The 17,543-nt window shown below is 39.1% G+C and overlaps 1 protein-coding gene across 1 annotated transcript in view; it reads right to left on the bottom strand.

Moving 5' to 3' along the window:
- SPIDR (scaffold protein involved in DNA repair) overlaps positions 1 to 17,543 on the bottom strand; it is a 198,756-nt gene that overhangs the window by 3,170 nt on the left and 178,043 nt on the right. Inside the window, exons 12-18 of the mRNA XM_072330289.1 lie at positions 14,070 to 14,157; positions 11,642 to 11,785; positions 11,485 to 11,544; positions 7,822 to 8,020; positions 6,392 to 6,544; positions 2,027 to 2,120; positions 476 to 593 (exon numbers count right to left, since the gene is read on the bottom strand). Of these exons, the coding sequence (XP_072186390.1) occupies positions 476 to 593; positions 2,027 to 2,120; positions 6,392 to 6,544; positions 7,822 to 8,020; positions 11,485 to 11,544; positions 11,642 to 11,785; positions 14,070 to 14,157 (856 nt within the window). The remainder of the gene's footprint in view (positions 1 to 475; positions 594 to 2,026; positions 2,121 to 6,391; positions 6,545 to 7,821; positions 8,021 to 11,484; positions 11,545 to 11,641; positions 11,786 to 14,069; positions 14,158 to 17,543) is intronic.

Here is a 17,543-nt window from a genome sequence, read left to right on the forward strand (position 1 = left end):
TCCAACCCCCCTGCCTAGCAGGGCCACCAAACATACGCCTTTACTAGATCAGGTTGCCCAGAGCCCTGTCCAACCTGGTCTTGAACACCTCCAAGGACGGGGCATCCACAACCTCCCTGGGCAGCCTGTTCCAGGGCCTAACCACTCTCCTAGTAAAGAACTTCCCCGAGTTCCTTTCAGGCTGTGGGGAGCTTCCCAAGAGCCCAACCCCAAAAAACCTTTCTGCTGGACCTGATGCATTCAGTGCTTTGGAAACCGCAGGCTGAGCTCAATGACTGCGCTACTTGATCAAGGCCTGGGAACTGAACAGTGCAATGACACACAAGTCCAGCATTAGATTAAATTATGGGATACTCCTACATCCTTTTTTTTTTCTTCTAACAGAGCTTCTATAAAGTTGTCATTTACAGTACTCATGTACCTACATATCCAGCATCATTACACTCCATACACCGATGCTCATTTTTTGTCATACCTTTACTTTTACTGTCCTTTGAGACTGAGATGATGGACAGCTCAAGAAGACTTCCAGCTGCATTTTCAGTACTGGTGAAATGACAGCTTCAGAGCACCGGCTGCAATATAGCAGTCCACTGAAGAGTGCAAATGAGGACAGAAAAGCACAAAGAATGGAAAAGTTATCAATCATTAAATCGAAACACCAACAAACAAAAAGCAGCTTACTTATTCACTAACCACTTTGCTGGTAGGCCTCTAGTTGAAGCTTCAGCTGATAACAGCAAACGGAGCTCTTCTGTTGGTGGCCATAAGTAACATTAATGGAGGACCTAAAGTCCTCTGGCAAAAGTACCTTCTTTTTTTAGGTTCATCCAACATGTGGGGTGGCTGTGAGTTCTACTTCATTTACTTCAAACAATATTATTAATCGCATAACATTCTAAAAGCTACGGCCAAAAAAAAAACTATAGACTTGGCCTAAATGACTTGTTGACTTAGGCCCTCACCGAGCAGACACTCAACGTTTGCAGCACACACTTAAGCCATATGCACAAAATTAAGCACAGCCATAAGTACTTGTTGGAATACGGTCTTAAATAAGTGTTGATGCTACATTGTTCTCCAAACAAAGCAGAAGCGTCCTTGAGAATACAGCAAAATAATATCATGAAGCACACTACTTTGCGTACATAGATACCTCCTCGATTTTATACAACAGTATAATGTAGGACAACTTTTGCTTAATTCCCATCTTTTCCTCCCAGAGGTTTTACGCAGCAGAGCACATGCAATAAAACTTCTCATATTTAGGAAAATGGTATCTATTCCAAGGGAACTGTAATCACCTTAATTCTCCTTCTGCTTTTTTCCAATACAGAGATGCCCCTTTCCTCCTTTTTACACTCTCAGTACTCTCTTATCTCCTCATGCTTTTATCCCACCGGGTATCTCAAGCATAAGCTGGCTAAGTAACTGAAGGGCACACTTCCCAAGAAAATGCCGCTGTGATGCAGGCTCAACCTTTCACATGGTAACAGGTAACACCTGTGACAGCTCTACATCCAAAATTACTCAGTTTCCCCTTCAGAAAGGCTGCAAATGTCCTTGGTCTGAAAGGCATCTCTTTCACATTTATGTCAATCATGGCAAAGATCACAGCTAGCTACCAAACTGTGGCGAATTACTGACAGGGTAACAGTGTCAGGTAAGATAATAATACAAAAAGGTACTTTTCAAGGAGTTTAAAATCAGGCCTGTGATTTATGTGGCACATTCATTAAAAGAAATACTATAATGCAGTGGGGTTTGAAATCTTTCTAAGCAAAAATGTAGCTTGGAAAATGTGGTAGCGACAAATTCAAACCATTTCGTATCTACTTGTATCTTTCTTAATAAATTAATCTAACCTTGCTGGTTTTATCAGTTCATCAGCAATAAAAATACTACGTCTCAGTTCTAGGAAGGAACAAAGTGCAGCCTGTGCCTGCAGGAATTATTGCATCACCTATTGCTGTTATGGATACATCTGCAGAACACCTGGAATCCCAGAGAGCACCTTGACTCTCACCTGTCCCGGGGATACACTTCCAACTTTCCATTGCCACATCTGTCACACGTAGGCCAGGAGAAAGCAGTGCTCTCATCAACTCCAACAACAGTACCTGCAGAAAACGCTATTTTTATAAGGTAGTAAATGTAAGCTAGCAAACACACACACCGCTGGCTTCACAGCAGGTTTGACCCCGTCTTTCTCCCATCTTAAGACCACTCCTTTCATGGGCGCAGCGCAACTATCACCTTCCCCAGCAATCTCAGTCCCTTTCTCCTTCATCTCTTCCAAAAAGAATGACATTCTAAAGTATCAAACGTGGATATTTGAAAATTAACCCTCCAAAAAGGTTTCTTTTTATTTTGTTTGAGGGCCATATTGGTTTTTCTTCTGCCTTTTGTTTTGTTTGCTCGCTTGCTTGCTTGTTTCTTGTTGTCTTCTGCTTCTCTGATGCAGAAAAATGGTCAGGTCAAACACCTTGATATAGATATGTAGGAAACACAGACCAATTATAAGATTCAATCCTTTTCAAAAACAATGATGCAGGTTAGATTCCATTGACAATAGAGTTATTCTTCATCTACACTGATTTAAGAGAGATCAGATCTCACCCAGAGATTTAAGCGTGTGCTTAAGAAGGGAATGCCAAAGATACTTTGCACTAATACAAAGGGCCTAGAGAGTTTTGGCAAGAAAAACACTCTGAGTTTTATGAGAAGCAGTAAAGAGTTTATTATGCTTTATGGTAATGATATGCTGAAATAATTAGCATTGTTTATGGAGAAAATCCTTATAAGCATTTCGAACTAAACGCAGTGATCAGCTGAGAGAACAAAATTACAGTAAAATAAGCCCTCAGTGTGGTACAAAAGATGCACAGAAAAAGAATTCCAGCTTCTTTTGAAACAGAATCTCGCCGTTGTAGAATACATTCAATGAAATAAAGCCCTGGAGACCAGGGAGCATTCGCACTGTCTGTAAAACAGGTTGTTAATCTCTTGTGTTCGGGACTCTCCTGAGATAAAGGCTGTCAGTAAGGGCGAAGTGACACATAAACAGTAAGCCTGTATTGTCCTTTGGGAACTCAAAGGACGGCAAGCCTGAAGATCAGGAAAGTAACTTCTCAAATGTAACATGGATGGCCCAGTCTCTCTATATAACAAAATAACACAGATTATACTGCTTTTTGTTTCTTTCTTTTTTCTTTCCATTTGAGGCAGATGTATCAGGATCATCCCGACATTGTGCCTACTGGAGCTCAGCAGAGATCACTGAAGTCAGAAGAAGCAGAACTCTGAACAGCAGCAAATCTCATCATCCTGCAACAGCCTTTTGCGTCCTGCCATGCAAAAATAGTGATTCTTCAAATTTAAGCTGCTGATCTACTACTGTACAGCTCTGTCAATCTGTTAGATTTTGCTCGGGCTTTGCAAACCTTTTAGATATTCTCCTGAGAATCTTCTTTTAAATGGAAACACACGCAACCAAAATTAGATTCTCATTTCCACGCCACTTTTCTGGGCTGTGGCTGACAACAGTGAGAAGAAACTAATACTAGCTCTATTAGTGTTTGTTGTCAATTAGGACAACACCTGGAAAGGCAGATCTTGAGTGAGGGATGCAAAGAAGGGCTAAGGACTCAAAGTAACACGCTGTTTGAAATGCTCCAATAAACAGTAAGTGTGTACACAATCAGTGGTCTGCTAGTTGGTTACCCTGACTGATAGATAGGAAAGAAAAAAGGTGCAGTCCAAAAGAAGGACCTAAATAAGACAATCAGCTCCATTTTGTTCAGACTGCAAATAGGGAAACTGAAAAAAAAAAGAAACCTGAGTAAGGGCTTAAAGACAAAAATATCCAGTGTAAAAATTCAATCACTGGATGTGAATCATATGCTAGGCAAACATCATTAATCATGTCATAATCCCACGCAGCATACGTGGTATGAACTAACTAGGATTTGCTCGTAAGCATGGTTAAGAATAAGAGTGGTTCTTTACAGTGTGGACTGCCAACATTTAAGTCATCCTGACTGCTACTATATGGCAAAAAGAGGTTACAAATCACTTTGGCATGGATAGTGAAGAGAAAGCAAATCTATTAACCCTCAGCTCACAGGTGAGAACCACAGATTGATCCTTGAAAGAATCAAGTGCCTCGTAGAAAGCTATCATAGGTCCTTACCAGGTACCTGAATGGGTGTGATTGGGCCTCCTTGAAATTTGTGAGAAACTCACTGGCTCTGCTTGTCACCCATTTTTGATATGGGGGAAAGGAGTTGACCAAGTCCAACTGGAAGACTTCATTTAGCAGAACACTGTTACAAACAAATGAAGTCAATCTGCAGCAAGGGCTGTTCCACTGATTAAAAGGAAGCTTTGCTAGTGAAGGTTGAGAAACTGCTCTGCCACCTCCCTGAAAGGCAGAGGTGCAGCAAGGAAGGCAAAAAAGCAGGAAGGAGCAACACTTCAAGTAGGGGTAAAGAAATCCTTTGCAGCTCCTTTGAGCCTTAGATGAGAGGATGCCTACGTACAGCACACAAAGGTGACCAACAGTATGGGAAGTAAAAGCAGGACACAATGAAAAACAGTGAGCACAGTAATCCTGCTGCTCACTGAAAGTCACATTAACCCTTTGGTGAGTTTTCTAGATGAGACAGAGGTGATGAGTGACCAAGGCAATTTTTATCCATCAAATTCACGTTCCCACCAACAAATTAGGGTTAATGCTGTTATCTTCACTTCTTTTCATTAGAAAGCACTAGCTACCAAATCCCAAAGCGGTGCTACGTTTTAAATGCTATTAAATAATTTTACTTAGTTACACAAAAAAGTGAAGGTTATAATCTTTATATAGCACTAGCACAGGGTTAAAGATGAGGCTCCATATTCTACATTGGTTCAGTGGTGTGAGAACATACTGATAATAGCTACCCCTGGCGAATTTCATATCAAGCAAGACGAGATTGTAGGATTAATTTATTCCAGTGTCATCCTTCCATCTCTAATAAAGAACAGGGAAAGTGTTGCCCCTCTAACATACGTGAAGTGTTTGTTTACACACAGATCACAAAGATGTATTTGCTTTGCTTTACTGAAAAAAGAAAGGACAGACACTTTTGCTTTATATACACTGTGAATGGGATGAAAGAGGAAAGGTGTTTTGGGTAACCTAGTTATTGGTGTAACCTTGTTGCAATAAGTAAGGGCAGAGAAGTAGTAAATCTTAGCACAACTACTGCAGAAGTGAGAAACAAACAAACGAAATCAAAACAAAGCAATAGTTTTATAATATTTCCTACCCAGTGACAGAAATATCTTTCAAGTAACTCACAGTATCAGTGAAAGATGTACATAATGACCAGGGCTTAGAGAGCCTGTAGTTGTGCTTGTTTTTCATAATACAGAGCTCAATGTTTGCCTCTGCAAGATGGCTCATATATCAATCAGAGGCATTGCTAACTTGCAGCTCTACCCTGAGAGAGGGTATGTTTAGTAACAGCTTTGAGGGGTTTAAAACTGACTTATTCACGTATTGCTATATAGCTGAGAGGATTGATTTTTAATTACTATTTGCTCTTATTTTAAACATCATTTCAAACGTTCAAGTGAATACTTGGAAGTGTAAATGTAAAACGGTGTCAAGAATTGTAAGAGTTAAATTAAAAAGGGAAAATGCCTTTAAAAGCCAAAAGTTACTTGGTTTTTAAGGACTTTTCCCTATAGGCACTCTGCAAATTGGGTGCTTAAGAAGTCTGAGTGGACAGTGTTAGAAAATACTGTGTATGAAATGTTCCTACACAAATAGTAAATATTAGAAAATACACTGCAATAAATGTTTCTGCATGGTTAGTGGTAGGACTAAAGTATCAGGCAAGGCAACGATCCAAAGTGGCTGGTGGGCAAATCTCAGCTAAGTTAAGCTATGTGGTGACTATGGTGAAATATTAAATTGACCCACTGCAGCAAAGCTCCAGGAAAATTAGACAGCAACCCCTACCATTCAGAGTCTGGCTGACATATCTTCATCTGTCTGAAGAATATTGGTATCCCTTACTATTGCCAGTATCAACATGGCTGATGTGAACAGAAGGCTTCTGAATGAAGATGGTGATGGAAGGAATATGGCCAAACAGACTGCGCATCAGACATTTATCCTGGGGCATCAGTGAGTGGGAGCAGCAGGCAGGCAGAATTTGGCCAGCAAAAGACAAAGGAAGCCCACAAAGAAGCACAAAAACTTAAATATCCTAATGAACTACAGTAACATGGTGCCTGTTCATCCTTGCACCCTGTTTGTGCAAGAAATCAATATGAGGACCTGAAAGATTAAAGTGAACGCAAATAATTAACCACGTCCATTTCAGAAAAGGCCAGTACAAACCTCTCACAGCACAAATGGAATTGGCCTGTGTGGTAGAATCCAGCTCATCGAGTTTGACAGGGCCAGGCAGCTCACTGAGGTCAGCATCGGCAGCCGAGCACAAAAGAGGCTTTTGTAATAAGAGAACAGTACGTTCAACACAAATAATCCTACCTGCCAACAAAGACATTTCAGCTCAGTACAGTAACAAGGAAAAAGGTGACCATGATAATTGTCATGGCCAGTAAAGACATTTATCACTGGCAGCTACTAAACAGATGGATAGACTCCATCGGGTTTTCTCAATGACAAAATATTTTGCTTTCAGTGACACACGCAGCACGCTCTTGTTACATTTCATGACTCTCAGGGAAAACGATTTTCTACAAACTCTAACATGTTAAAAAAGCAAATCAGATTCCATCCAGACTGTACTGTACCGTGCTGGAAACAGAAAGTTCTTGTCTCTTCCCTAATAAAAATCTTGGTCACCCTCAAGGCTGTTTTATTTTTATTTATTAATTTAAGATTACAAAGTGTAGGTGAAAGGCAGTACTTTGTTCTCCAAATATATGAAACCAGCACCACCTCAATCAGCAAGGGAAAACAGGCTGATTAGTGGATGCCGGGACAGGACTCAGCCACTTACACAGGTGCATTCTGGAAGTGAGCAAAGGCAGGAGAGGTGCATTACAAAGGCATACACCAAACATAAGGATGGGTGAGCCTCATTTATATGAATGACTAAAAATGAATGTAGAGTGAACCACCATCTCTCAGGATCTGTATGGCACTGAGGGCCCACAGCTGAAATGGTAAAGGAAAAGCTTGTAATGGCTCTTTATCTAGGGATATGCAAGTCTCTAGGCTCATTGCCTTACTCCTTTTACAGGTTGTAAGTTCAATAAAACAAAGTTCTGCGAGAACATCAAAACAAATGAAATCAAGTTTCTCACTGTTTCTGAATCTTCCGTCAGCTAGCAAATTTGTTTGACACTGGTCTTTAGATTCAACAGTCATCAAGGAGGACTGACAGAAATATTGATGAACAAACAGTAAGATCACTTAATTTCTTATTTACTTGGGAGGTAAAAGAAAAAAACCCAAAAAACTAAGAACAACAGAAGAAAAACCTTACAGAAATCCTCTAATTACAATCCCTTTGAAATTTCTCATCCAAACTTGCAACATTTCATAGAATCATAGAACCACTCAGGTTGGAAAAGACCTTAAAGATCATTAAGTCCAACCACAACCTAACCATATTACCCTAACTAACAACCCTCTGCTAAATCATGTCTCTGAGCACCACATCCAAATGTTTTTTAAACACATCATCCTCATCTGGGAGTGAAAGTGAAAGACTATGCAGGTTACATAACACAGTGTTAGTAATGTGGGTGTTTATTCAATTTGATTCCAGTTGCTTCAAAACCACACATAAAGCTCACCATTTCCCCACAGTGCATCCTTGAAGAAGATGAATCGCGAGGCGACATTGAGGGCTTCTACGATTTCCATACTGAGAACGCACGATGCAGTGACCGACACAGCAACAACTTTTGGAATTCCATGAACGACACTTTGCAAAGTGAAGTCAGTCACAAACAACAACGTCTCTCTTTGATTTATAGGAACACCGTGCTTTGTCTATTAAAAATAATAATAATACATATATATATATATATACAACATTGGAATGCAGTCATTAATTTTTAAAAGACAAGTAATATATCCATCAGTAAGCAACTAATAGAACTGACAAATTGCTACACGTATGGCCTGCACGGAAGAATGAGTCAGATTTTTCATTATTCCTTAAGGCAGGTACAGACTGTCATCTCTACCTTCAGTTAACTTTCCTAAGGCTGGCCATTGAGATCTTGGCGCTCTCTCTATCAACTATCACGTTTTGTTGTGACTCATTTGCACATGCAAATAAATGTTATAAAAAGTTAATTGGATGTTTTTATGAACAAAAACTCAAGTATTTTTTCCCTTACAAAAGAAAGGCTAACATCACTTCTATTATTAAGAAAATGCTCTATGCACTGTTGTCTGATCCCGAAGAGCGCCCCTCCCTGTCTAATAGCTCCTGCAAATACAAAGCTGCAGGGTTTTCTTTCTGCTGAGCAAACACATCTCAGGTATTCGAATGATACACAGAAATATGAAAGTAGATAACTCATAAGAAAGAACCACAGGAAACCACAGCGACAATGCAAGTTTTCTGCCTAAGACAGGTACAAAAATTAAGGTACATCAAAACTAGCGATGTCACAACCAAAATAACTACATTTCACCACCAGGCTTTGTATCTGAAAACAATTATTGCTAAGTCAGAAGCGTTTTAAAAACACACACACTGTGATGATGAACAGGACAGATTAGACAGACGTGAATTTACACATCAGTGATTAGTCCAAAGTCTCAAGCAAAATTAGACAGCTTGATAAAGAGAGGTTTTTCTTCTTTCTTTTGTTGTTCTTTGTTTTCAACACAACTTTTATAATATCTATGTGTGCATGTCATCTTTCCTACAGTTTAGAAAAAATGAGTTTTAAACCAGACTACATGTCATATTTACCAGCCCAAAGTATCTGTAATTTCAAATATTCTGATATTTTAAAGTATTTAACTGATACATTTTTTTTCTGTCTTAAGAGGGCTTTGTTAATATTTTTCATTAGTCAGTTGATTAAAAATCATAGTTAAGACATTTTAATACAAAAATAATTGGAGAGACACATAGCACACAAGTATTTTATCCTGAAAGTCACATTTCTATGGCATAAGGTAATGCACTGAGAACTCCAACTTTTTATCTTCAGTTGAATTCAAACCTTGACAAAGCTCACCAGACTAAAAATAACTTCTGCTCATAATGGCAGCTTTTAGAGCAAGTGCAGTAATTAGGAGTAATGCCAGATATAATTCATAACTCAGATATTATTATGGTTATGCCTTAACGTAAGTCGCCTATTGCATTTGCATCATTTCTTCCCCTCATAACTACGTGCATTTGAGTTCCTCCTTCGTGCAGATGCCATTAAAACAGCTTCAAATGGAAGAAGCTTTACAGCTGTCCCATGAGAATTACTAACACATTAAAAGCTGGCTTTCAGAGGAATCATCCAAAAAAAGTAAATAATAATAACATCAAAAATCACAAGTTAGTATAAAATCATCATCTTGCTATGTGTGACAATTTGTTCTGAACAGAGGGGACACAACAGACAAATAGCAGCAGGATTGAGTTATAAGGAAGGACAGCTCCTTAACCACAGATGGAATATATTTCCCCATATTCCTTCTGTACCACAGTACGGAATCTGAGCAATAATAAGAGCATATTTCCATTCCTCCTTCACACAAACTAAGCATCTCAGAACACTGTTGTTTCATAAAATTATTAACACTACTTTTAAAGTATATTGGAATTAACTCATGTAGCAGATTATCTTTGCTAAATGAATATAGTCCTTGCCTCATATATCATAACTGAATGATTTTGCATGTGAAGGATAAATCCTCTTGGCAAAGGTAACTGCGGTTAACAAGCTGCTGCTCATAACCCTCTGGAAGGATTAGGCAAGCAGTACACAAAGAGCAGGTAAATACCATTACATTTCTGGACCAGCAATGCAGAGTGTTACCCAGCGGTTACATAGGAGATGACCTCCCATTGCTTTTCCAATACTACTTTCAAAAAGTTTATAAAAAATCATGCTGTTCGCTCATGGAAACCTACAGCTTGTAGTTCACCAAACAAATCCAGGAAACAGCTAGTAAACCTCCCAAAAGAAAGAAGGAATCACGGATTTCTTCTAGTTATAGAAGTTTCCACTCTTCAGAGTCACATCTGTGCCTGCATTCTTCATCTTTTCTCTAATTTAGTGATGAAGCGATTCTACACAGGAATGTTGATGACCTCTAGTGTCTCAGATGTAGATGTTCCCTAATACAAAGATGCTTGGCTAGGACATCACTAGTCTGTAACTGACTTATTTCTCTTAACTGAACAGACTCCTTGACAATAGAATTCCACATATGTACATGTCCATCTTTCTGTGAGCAGCCCAAAGATCTCCCATTAAGCCACCCTAATTTCTCACACTTAAAGATACTCTGCTGTCACTTAGTATGAAGAAAGTACTGCTGAGTGGTAAGAGCTACCCCTCATCTCACAAGCTAAAGCTACTCCCTGCCTAGTAATCAAATCACAACTCATAGGCTGCTGAAGCAAGAGGAAAAGACCTACATCACATTTATGTCCCGTACCTCTGGGAAACATTCTCAACTATTTTGTTATACGTTACTGAAGTTTCTTTGTCTTTGGTTCACACGCTTTGATTCACACTTTATTTTGTGTGGTGCTGATGGCCAATTGCAAATTGTTCTCCCCAGAGCTAGCTGTACTGAGTGTCCAGTCGCCAGGAAAAAGTAAATAAATCAGCAGCCAAAGAAAATCCTTCAACTACTGAGGGAGTTAGCAACATTTCAAAAGGCGGTTTTGAATAGCATAATTCAGAAAAAATCAGAAACAAATAAGATGTAATTATAAGCTTCCCAACTCTGTGTGGATGGCAGATGTATTTACCTAAAGAAGTTCCTCCTTTCTACTAGCGGGACCATAAAAGCCAAGTTTGCCCGAGGGGCTTCTACTGAACAAAAATAGTCCACCCACTCGCCTGCAAAGAGCAGAACTGCATCTTTATAAAACCACCATCAGTTACATTCTATACCAACTCAACTGACTGGGAACTTTTTGTTGTGTATGTCTAAGGACAGCACTTACCTACAAACTGATTTTAATTGCAAGACTAAGCTAACCATCTGTGAGCTCCTTTATCAGGGTGAAACAGTTCTTTGGGCTAGATAGCAATTTATTCAAATATAATTCACCTTCTAGAGTAAATGGCACTGAAACTGAAGACAAAGTTCATTTTACCCACTCACAAGCATTTTAGACCTGGTGACGATTCTTCTCACACAGCTCTTGAAGGTAATTCAGGAGGTTTTTGTATTCTCCCCTAAACAAGATAAATGCTGTCCTCTTCACATATCCGTTATGTTAATTTTATGCCAATTTCATTGCTAAATGAAAAGATTACCTGTGGCCTTAGATACAGTACTCGTGCCCAAAAGCTACAACGTTCATTACAACCACTCGTCTGAAAAAAATGGTACAGAAACGGGAAATGAGTCAAATACGGCAAATGAAATTTAGTGACAGAAAACATCGGTTACCAGACTTTTAAAGCAGCTTACCTGTAGAATTTCCTTCAGATTATGCACAGTTGGTGGCTGGTACAAATTAGAAATCCTCTCTTCCTCATCCACTTCCATGTGTATTTCACCAGACTGAGCAGTCAGAACATAACAGAAGCTGGGAGGAGGAAGATTAGTTGTCATCTATTAAAAAGGAAAGAAAAGAAACGTGACCTTAAAAAAGGCATTCCAATTTGGTCAGTCGGATTTTATAATAATACCTTAAATGAACCACACAATGTGCGTATTAAGAGAGATGGGAAAACAAAATAATGACTGTCTGGAGTAGAAGCTGAGATAACAAAACAATATTCACAAATTCTAAGTGAAATCAGCCTGCGTGTATCATTTTTTCCATGCTCTGACATCGATCCTCATCACAAAAACATCTTCTCATTTGGCACACTTGGCAAACACTGCAACTTTTTCAAGGTGACAGTGGTTGTTCTGCATTTGTTTAGTACGTGGTAGGGGTGCCCTGATTATTTATTTCTCATCATCCATCACTTCTCTGAGATTTGGGGACTTCTGCATGTGGGTGGGTTTTTCTGATAGTAAACAGCTGAAGAACTTTAAAAGCCGCTAAATTAAATCCAGGACAGCACAAGGAGATAATGAAGAACAGGAACTCGGCAACTACAAGAACTGCTCTTTTTGTGTTATGCCAGATTTTTCTTCTCCCCTTAAAAGCATTGTGACGTAACAACTTTATCTCCACTTAAAGAATGAGAAAGGCTTCTGAGAAACAAAAGATGCTACACTACAGTAATTTTTATTTAGGACTTGGTAAATATTCTTATAACATTGTTAGCTGTTAATAAGGCATTTCACTTAATACAATAAATACAAATCTGCTAAAGACAGCTGTCTATACATTAAAAATAATCTGCTTACTGAAAACTAACAAACAAAACAAGCAAACAAAATAAACCCATCAACTCACATTCTTATTGGCCCCTGACAGCACTATTAAAAAGGTATGCAAGTGTACAGACAGCTCCAAAGAAATCTGTGCCACAGATCTCTTTGCAGAAGCGTTATCAGGATGTTGGCAATATTATTTAGGTATCGTTGCTCAAATGTGCTTTCAAAAGCTGTGTAAAACTATACTTCTTGTACAAGGAAAAATGTACCTCAGCTAAAAAAAACCCTGCATTCTACCAAAAAATTAGCAGAAGTAGAATATGTCTTGATACCCTGCAGAATGAATTGGTATTTTAAACCCGTGGCAGAAGTGCAAATTGCATGATTATGGAAAGTTTTCTCCATTTCTAGGTTGTCAATAAAATGGGAGAAAAAGAAGAACAAATGGAAATCATAACAATGCTGAAGAATATTTAGAAGTTTTGCTCCGTCCGTGTAAATTTCCATTCTGTTGTCCACGGTATTTTAACATACAAAACAATCCTCTCCCCTGAGACTTCTGAAATGTGTAGATGAAAGGGAGAATCAAAGCAAGAATGGCAGTTTCACTCATTTTCAGTCTTGGTTTTATAACCAAGTTCTGAACTTTTTATTATTCAAAATAAATCCCTGTGCAATCCCAATAACTGCAGCAAGAAGAATCTCAGAGTTCAGAAACAGCTAGGAATAACTGGGAATATCCATCTACAAAGTTCTCTGTTTTTAAAACTTATTTCCAGATTCTTCTTCCTAGACTCTAAAATAAACTTTTAACACCATAAACTTCTTCGCCAAAGAGCAGCAAGCCAGCACAAGCACTTGGTTACCGTGATTCTCAAACGACCCTGTCATTTCAAATGCCACTCGATTTGACAGAACTCCCTTTCAAGCAGAAAAGCTAGTTAAATGAAAATTAGAGATGCAATTTTGGATCGGAAAACGTACACTAACGTACTTCAAATCTATTTTAATACTTCACGTTAGGTATTTTCACCACCTCCCAAAATCACAGAAGCTTTCATTATTTTTAGTGGGCAATCTTTTGTTTGTTTGTTTGCCCTGATTGCCTGGCTGACAGGACAAAGGTCAGCCAGAATCAGCCCAACTGAAAAGAGTCTCAATTCCATCAGTTGGCCTGCCTTCATGGGAACTAATCTTCAGAGAAGTGTTTTCCAATGTAAGGCTGAATAGTTCTTCAAACAAAAGAGTTAATGTTGTATGTAGTTTTCTCCTACAGTGTGGAGCCAGCTAGTATCTTTTCCTCCTGTGAGGAGAGGAAAGGAAAGGAACAGTTTGACTGGATACTCTATCATTTTAGTTCTAGAGGGTTACTGAAAGGTTAATTGCATCATCTTGGAAAGAAGCTGCTGATCCAGAGAGCCTCAGGTTGGCCTAAGACAGATGGTAGAACCAACAAAACAAACCTCAGTAGATAAAAAGAGAATCTGATTCCCCAAACATGTTACGCTACTAAGAAAAACAGTAATTGTAGTGAAAAAGTACATTTCCATAGTAAAAAACTTACCATTTCAGGGTCTTGACTTTGTCCAGGAACTTTTACAGGCACTACTGGAGGCCACAAACTGTCTATCAGAGTAAAAAGTCCTAATGCCCTTCGAAAAGACCAATAAAATTAGATTTAGAATGATTTCCACTGTTAGATGCCGTACTAGAGAGATTCGCTAAGAAATACAATTTAAACCGTTGCATGATTAGGAAAACAATTTTAAATCATATTTGTTTTCTACAAGATGGTTTTGATTTGGTCTAATTAAATCTCCATCATTTCAGCTGTAGGGCGAAGAGGCCAGGAACGGACGCATCGCATACAGTGACAAGCGAATCATATTTAATGCTTTCCCATGAACAGCCTGTGACATGGTAAAATGCAGTGGGAGTGGGCTAAGTGCAAGTTTGGGAAGGACACAGACACCAATACAACTTTGAAAAAATAGCTTTTAACTACTTAGCTGGTAGCTTAAACAAAATGTTTTGTTTCCAACATCTTTATTTCTTGCTTTTCTCTAACACCGATTGCCACTGCTATTAGGAAAGTTAGCAATGAGATAGGAGTGGAGAGACAGGCCAGATTTTGTTATCTGAAGTATACCCGTGCCTTAGAGTACAAATGAGCAAAGAACTGTCCCCTTCCTATGCAGCTGCTCACTTGGTTGCGATTCTTCTCTTTTGCAAGTTTTCCACCTTCAGTTTAAAAACAAACAAAATGAACAGCCCAGCATACTAAGATTAACTGCTGCAAATCTTTCAGCTTTCGCACGCAAAGCTGCAATGTGCAGCAGTTCAGTGGCTGGCTTGTTTGGTTGATGTGTCATCCATGCAGTAAAAGCAGGAACATCCAAGGGAGAGGCCAAGAAAATAGCTGAGGGAGGGGAAATAGCTACAGATAACCAACTTGAAGAGGCGTGCATTTTTGAGTTTAAGCTCTCCGTTATCTCGTCCTAGCTCTCTGTGCATGTTCTGTGTGGTCAGAGCACAGAGATCTGGATTTTAACCCCACAGTGCCTCTGAGAACTGTCTTTTGGTCCCTCCAATTATGAAAGCCACCACTTCTAAAAATGAAGTGCAAAACTTGCTCAAGGTAATCTTAGGTTCTAACCAAAAATGCTTTGAAGAAACAAAGGCAGGCTCTTGTTCTTGACTGAAGCACATTGCAATATGCTGCTTCTTTTCAAGGCACAACAGATCTCCTTTAAAGTTCTGCTTTTAACTCACTTCTGCTTGAGCTTACTTAATTCCGTATTTCCCTCACCCTTCTTTTCAGCCTTAAATGCTTATGCTTTGGGTATCTAATGGCAGCCAGCTTCTTCCCATATTTTTTTTCACAAAGCAGTGGGTATCACATATGATAATGCTATCAGTGATGCCTATGGACCAATACTATATGAATGTAAACTTCTGAGAGTGACTGGATCTCAGGGAATAATGCTTTCAATTTAAGATTTGGGTAACCAACTGGCAGGTTAAAAAGATGATGTTGCTGTCTGTAGTTGTGTTCCCCACACAGGGAACAGAAATATGCTGCCCTTCTACAAAAGTGAACTTCCTGACTTATATGGTATCACTATCAAGTCTGTAAAAGGAAAATGCTGAGTACAGAGGCTGAGGTTTTTGTTTTGTATCTTATGTTTAGAAGAATATTACAACATACAAAGCAACACTTTTTAAGTATTAATCAGACTTTAGAGCAAAGTGACCACATCTCAATGTTTCTGGACAAGGTGACACTTCCTGTCTTGTACCATACAGAAATAATTCTTCTCTGTAGTTGCAAGAGAGCCAGCACCCAGTGGAGCAAACTGCCCTTGTTAAGTAAAGTGGGACACAAGAAAGGAGAACTACAGAAGCAGAGAACAGCCTCTGTGTGATAAAGGAAGCTACGCAAGTGGTGTTCCTCACTTGACACTGAGTATAAGGGCAGGATATGCATAATAGCTTACTGAACATTCTGTGTTTGTCTATGTATGTATATTCAGAAATCATGTATTTATCAGTTTGCAGTCCAGATATAATCACATCTCTGCACAGACCTTACCCTGATCCACCAGTGAAAATCTGTGATTTTAAGTTTGCATAAGCAATATGGAGTTGTCTCTTAGTCTTTAGCTCTCTTCCAGCTTGCAACTCAATGTCATAACATCTACAACACAGTACTGTGTCCTTTCGGAGGAGTTCATAAACTGCCTGAGCTAAGAGCACTTAATTATTACTGAATTACAGTATTTGTTTACAAACAGGGGGAGGAGCAGCACTGTGCAGCGAGTGTCTCCTAAACATCTTGGACTCATCCTTCTCTTTGACTGCAGTCAGGCAAACCACAAGTACATTTGCCACCCAAAGGATGTGCAAGTTCCAAGTCACTTCATGAAGGGATGAGGGGATCCTCTTCTGTAGAAAGGGGAGTTCTGTCCTCAAGCTGTCCCTGATGGGCCCAGGAATGTACCAGTCAGAGCCCCCACTGAGGGGTTCCCCTTTGCTTCATCCATTCTCAAGCCCCCAAGAAAATTAACCTCTCTCTTTACACTTATGGACTTTAACTTGCAAAAGGGGGAATGAGGGGGGGCAACCACAGTGAAGAAATGGCAAGACATTGTGTCCTCCTCTGCAGAAAATCATTATCCTTGCAGAAATAATAAAATTCGGTCTCTTTATTGGCCACGCAACACTCGAATCCCACTTCAATCTGACTTGAACAATGGGTGTATTTTATCCAATATATGTATCCTTCTTCAGATGTAGAATCAGGACAAGAGATGAACAGCTGGCTCTGTGCTAAAGCGAGGGAACTTGGTTAGCCCCGATGTGCACAAAGAGCCTTTCTCATTACAGAAGACAAAATAAGAACTTAATGATTTGGATCCGTGAGAGTAATAGTGTAACTAGTCAGTGTTTCAAAATGTATATGTAATATTTTTATGACAAAAGTACAGACTTCTAAAAAAAGGGAAGAGTAAGAAGTGAAAATAGGCACACGATTAAAAGAAGTGCTTTTAACTATTAAAATACTCAAATATTTTAATCATTGACATTTGTATTACTGAGGTGACAAGGACTTTATTGTAACATTCTACAACCTTCCTTCAAACAGCAACTAAAATAAACCAAGTCTGAATCCAAATCAGGAAACACACAGATGTTACCTGGCAGATTCTAACTAAAAGACTAAATCTGCTTATACTGCTCCAAACTGCGACTGTCTGTTTGATACAAATCTTTCTGACCCGTATGAAATATGTGTCTGTCCTGTACTTATCACTGACGTAGCAAGATCACAAGTAATCTAACAGAGTTTGAAAATATTGACTTTTGTAGAAGTGTGGACCTTGGACAGACAGGTTCTCTACATACGGGTGCACTTCTCTTCTGTAGATCCACACCTTTAGGCTCTGCAAAAACACAGTGATACTGTTATACATGATACATCTCTGTGTGTATACACACAGACATGAGCGTGTACGTATGGCACACACTGTAGGCAAAA

The sequence above is a fragment of the Excalfactoria chinensis genome, chromosome 2, assembly GCF_039878825.1.
Source record: "Excalfactoria chinensis isolate bCotChi1 chromosome 2, bCotChi1.hap2, whole genome shotgun sequence".
In the NCBI taxonomy this organism is placed as follows: domain Eukaryota; kingdom Metazoa; phylum Chordata; class Aves; order Galliformes; family Phasianidae; genus Excalfactoria; species Excalfactoria chinensis.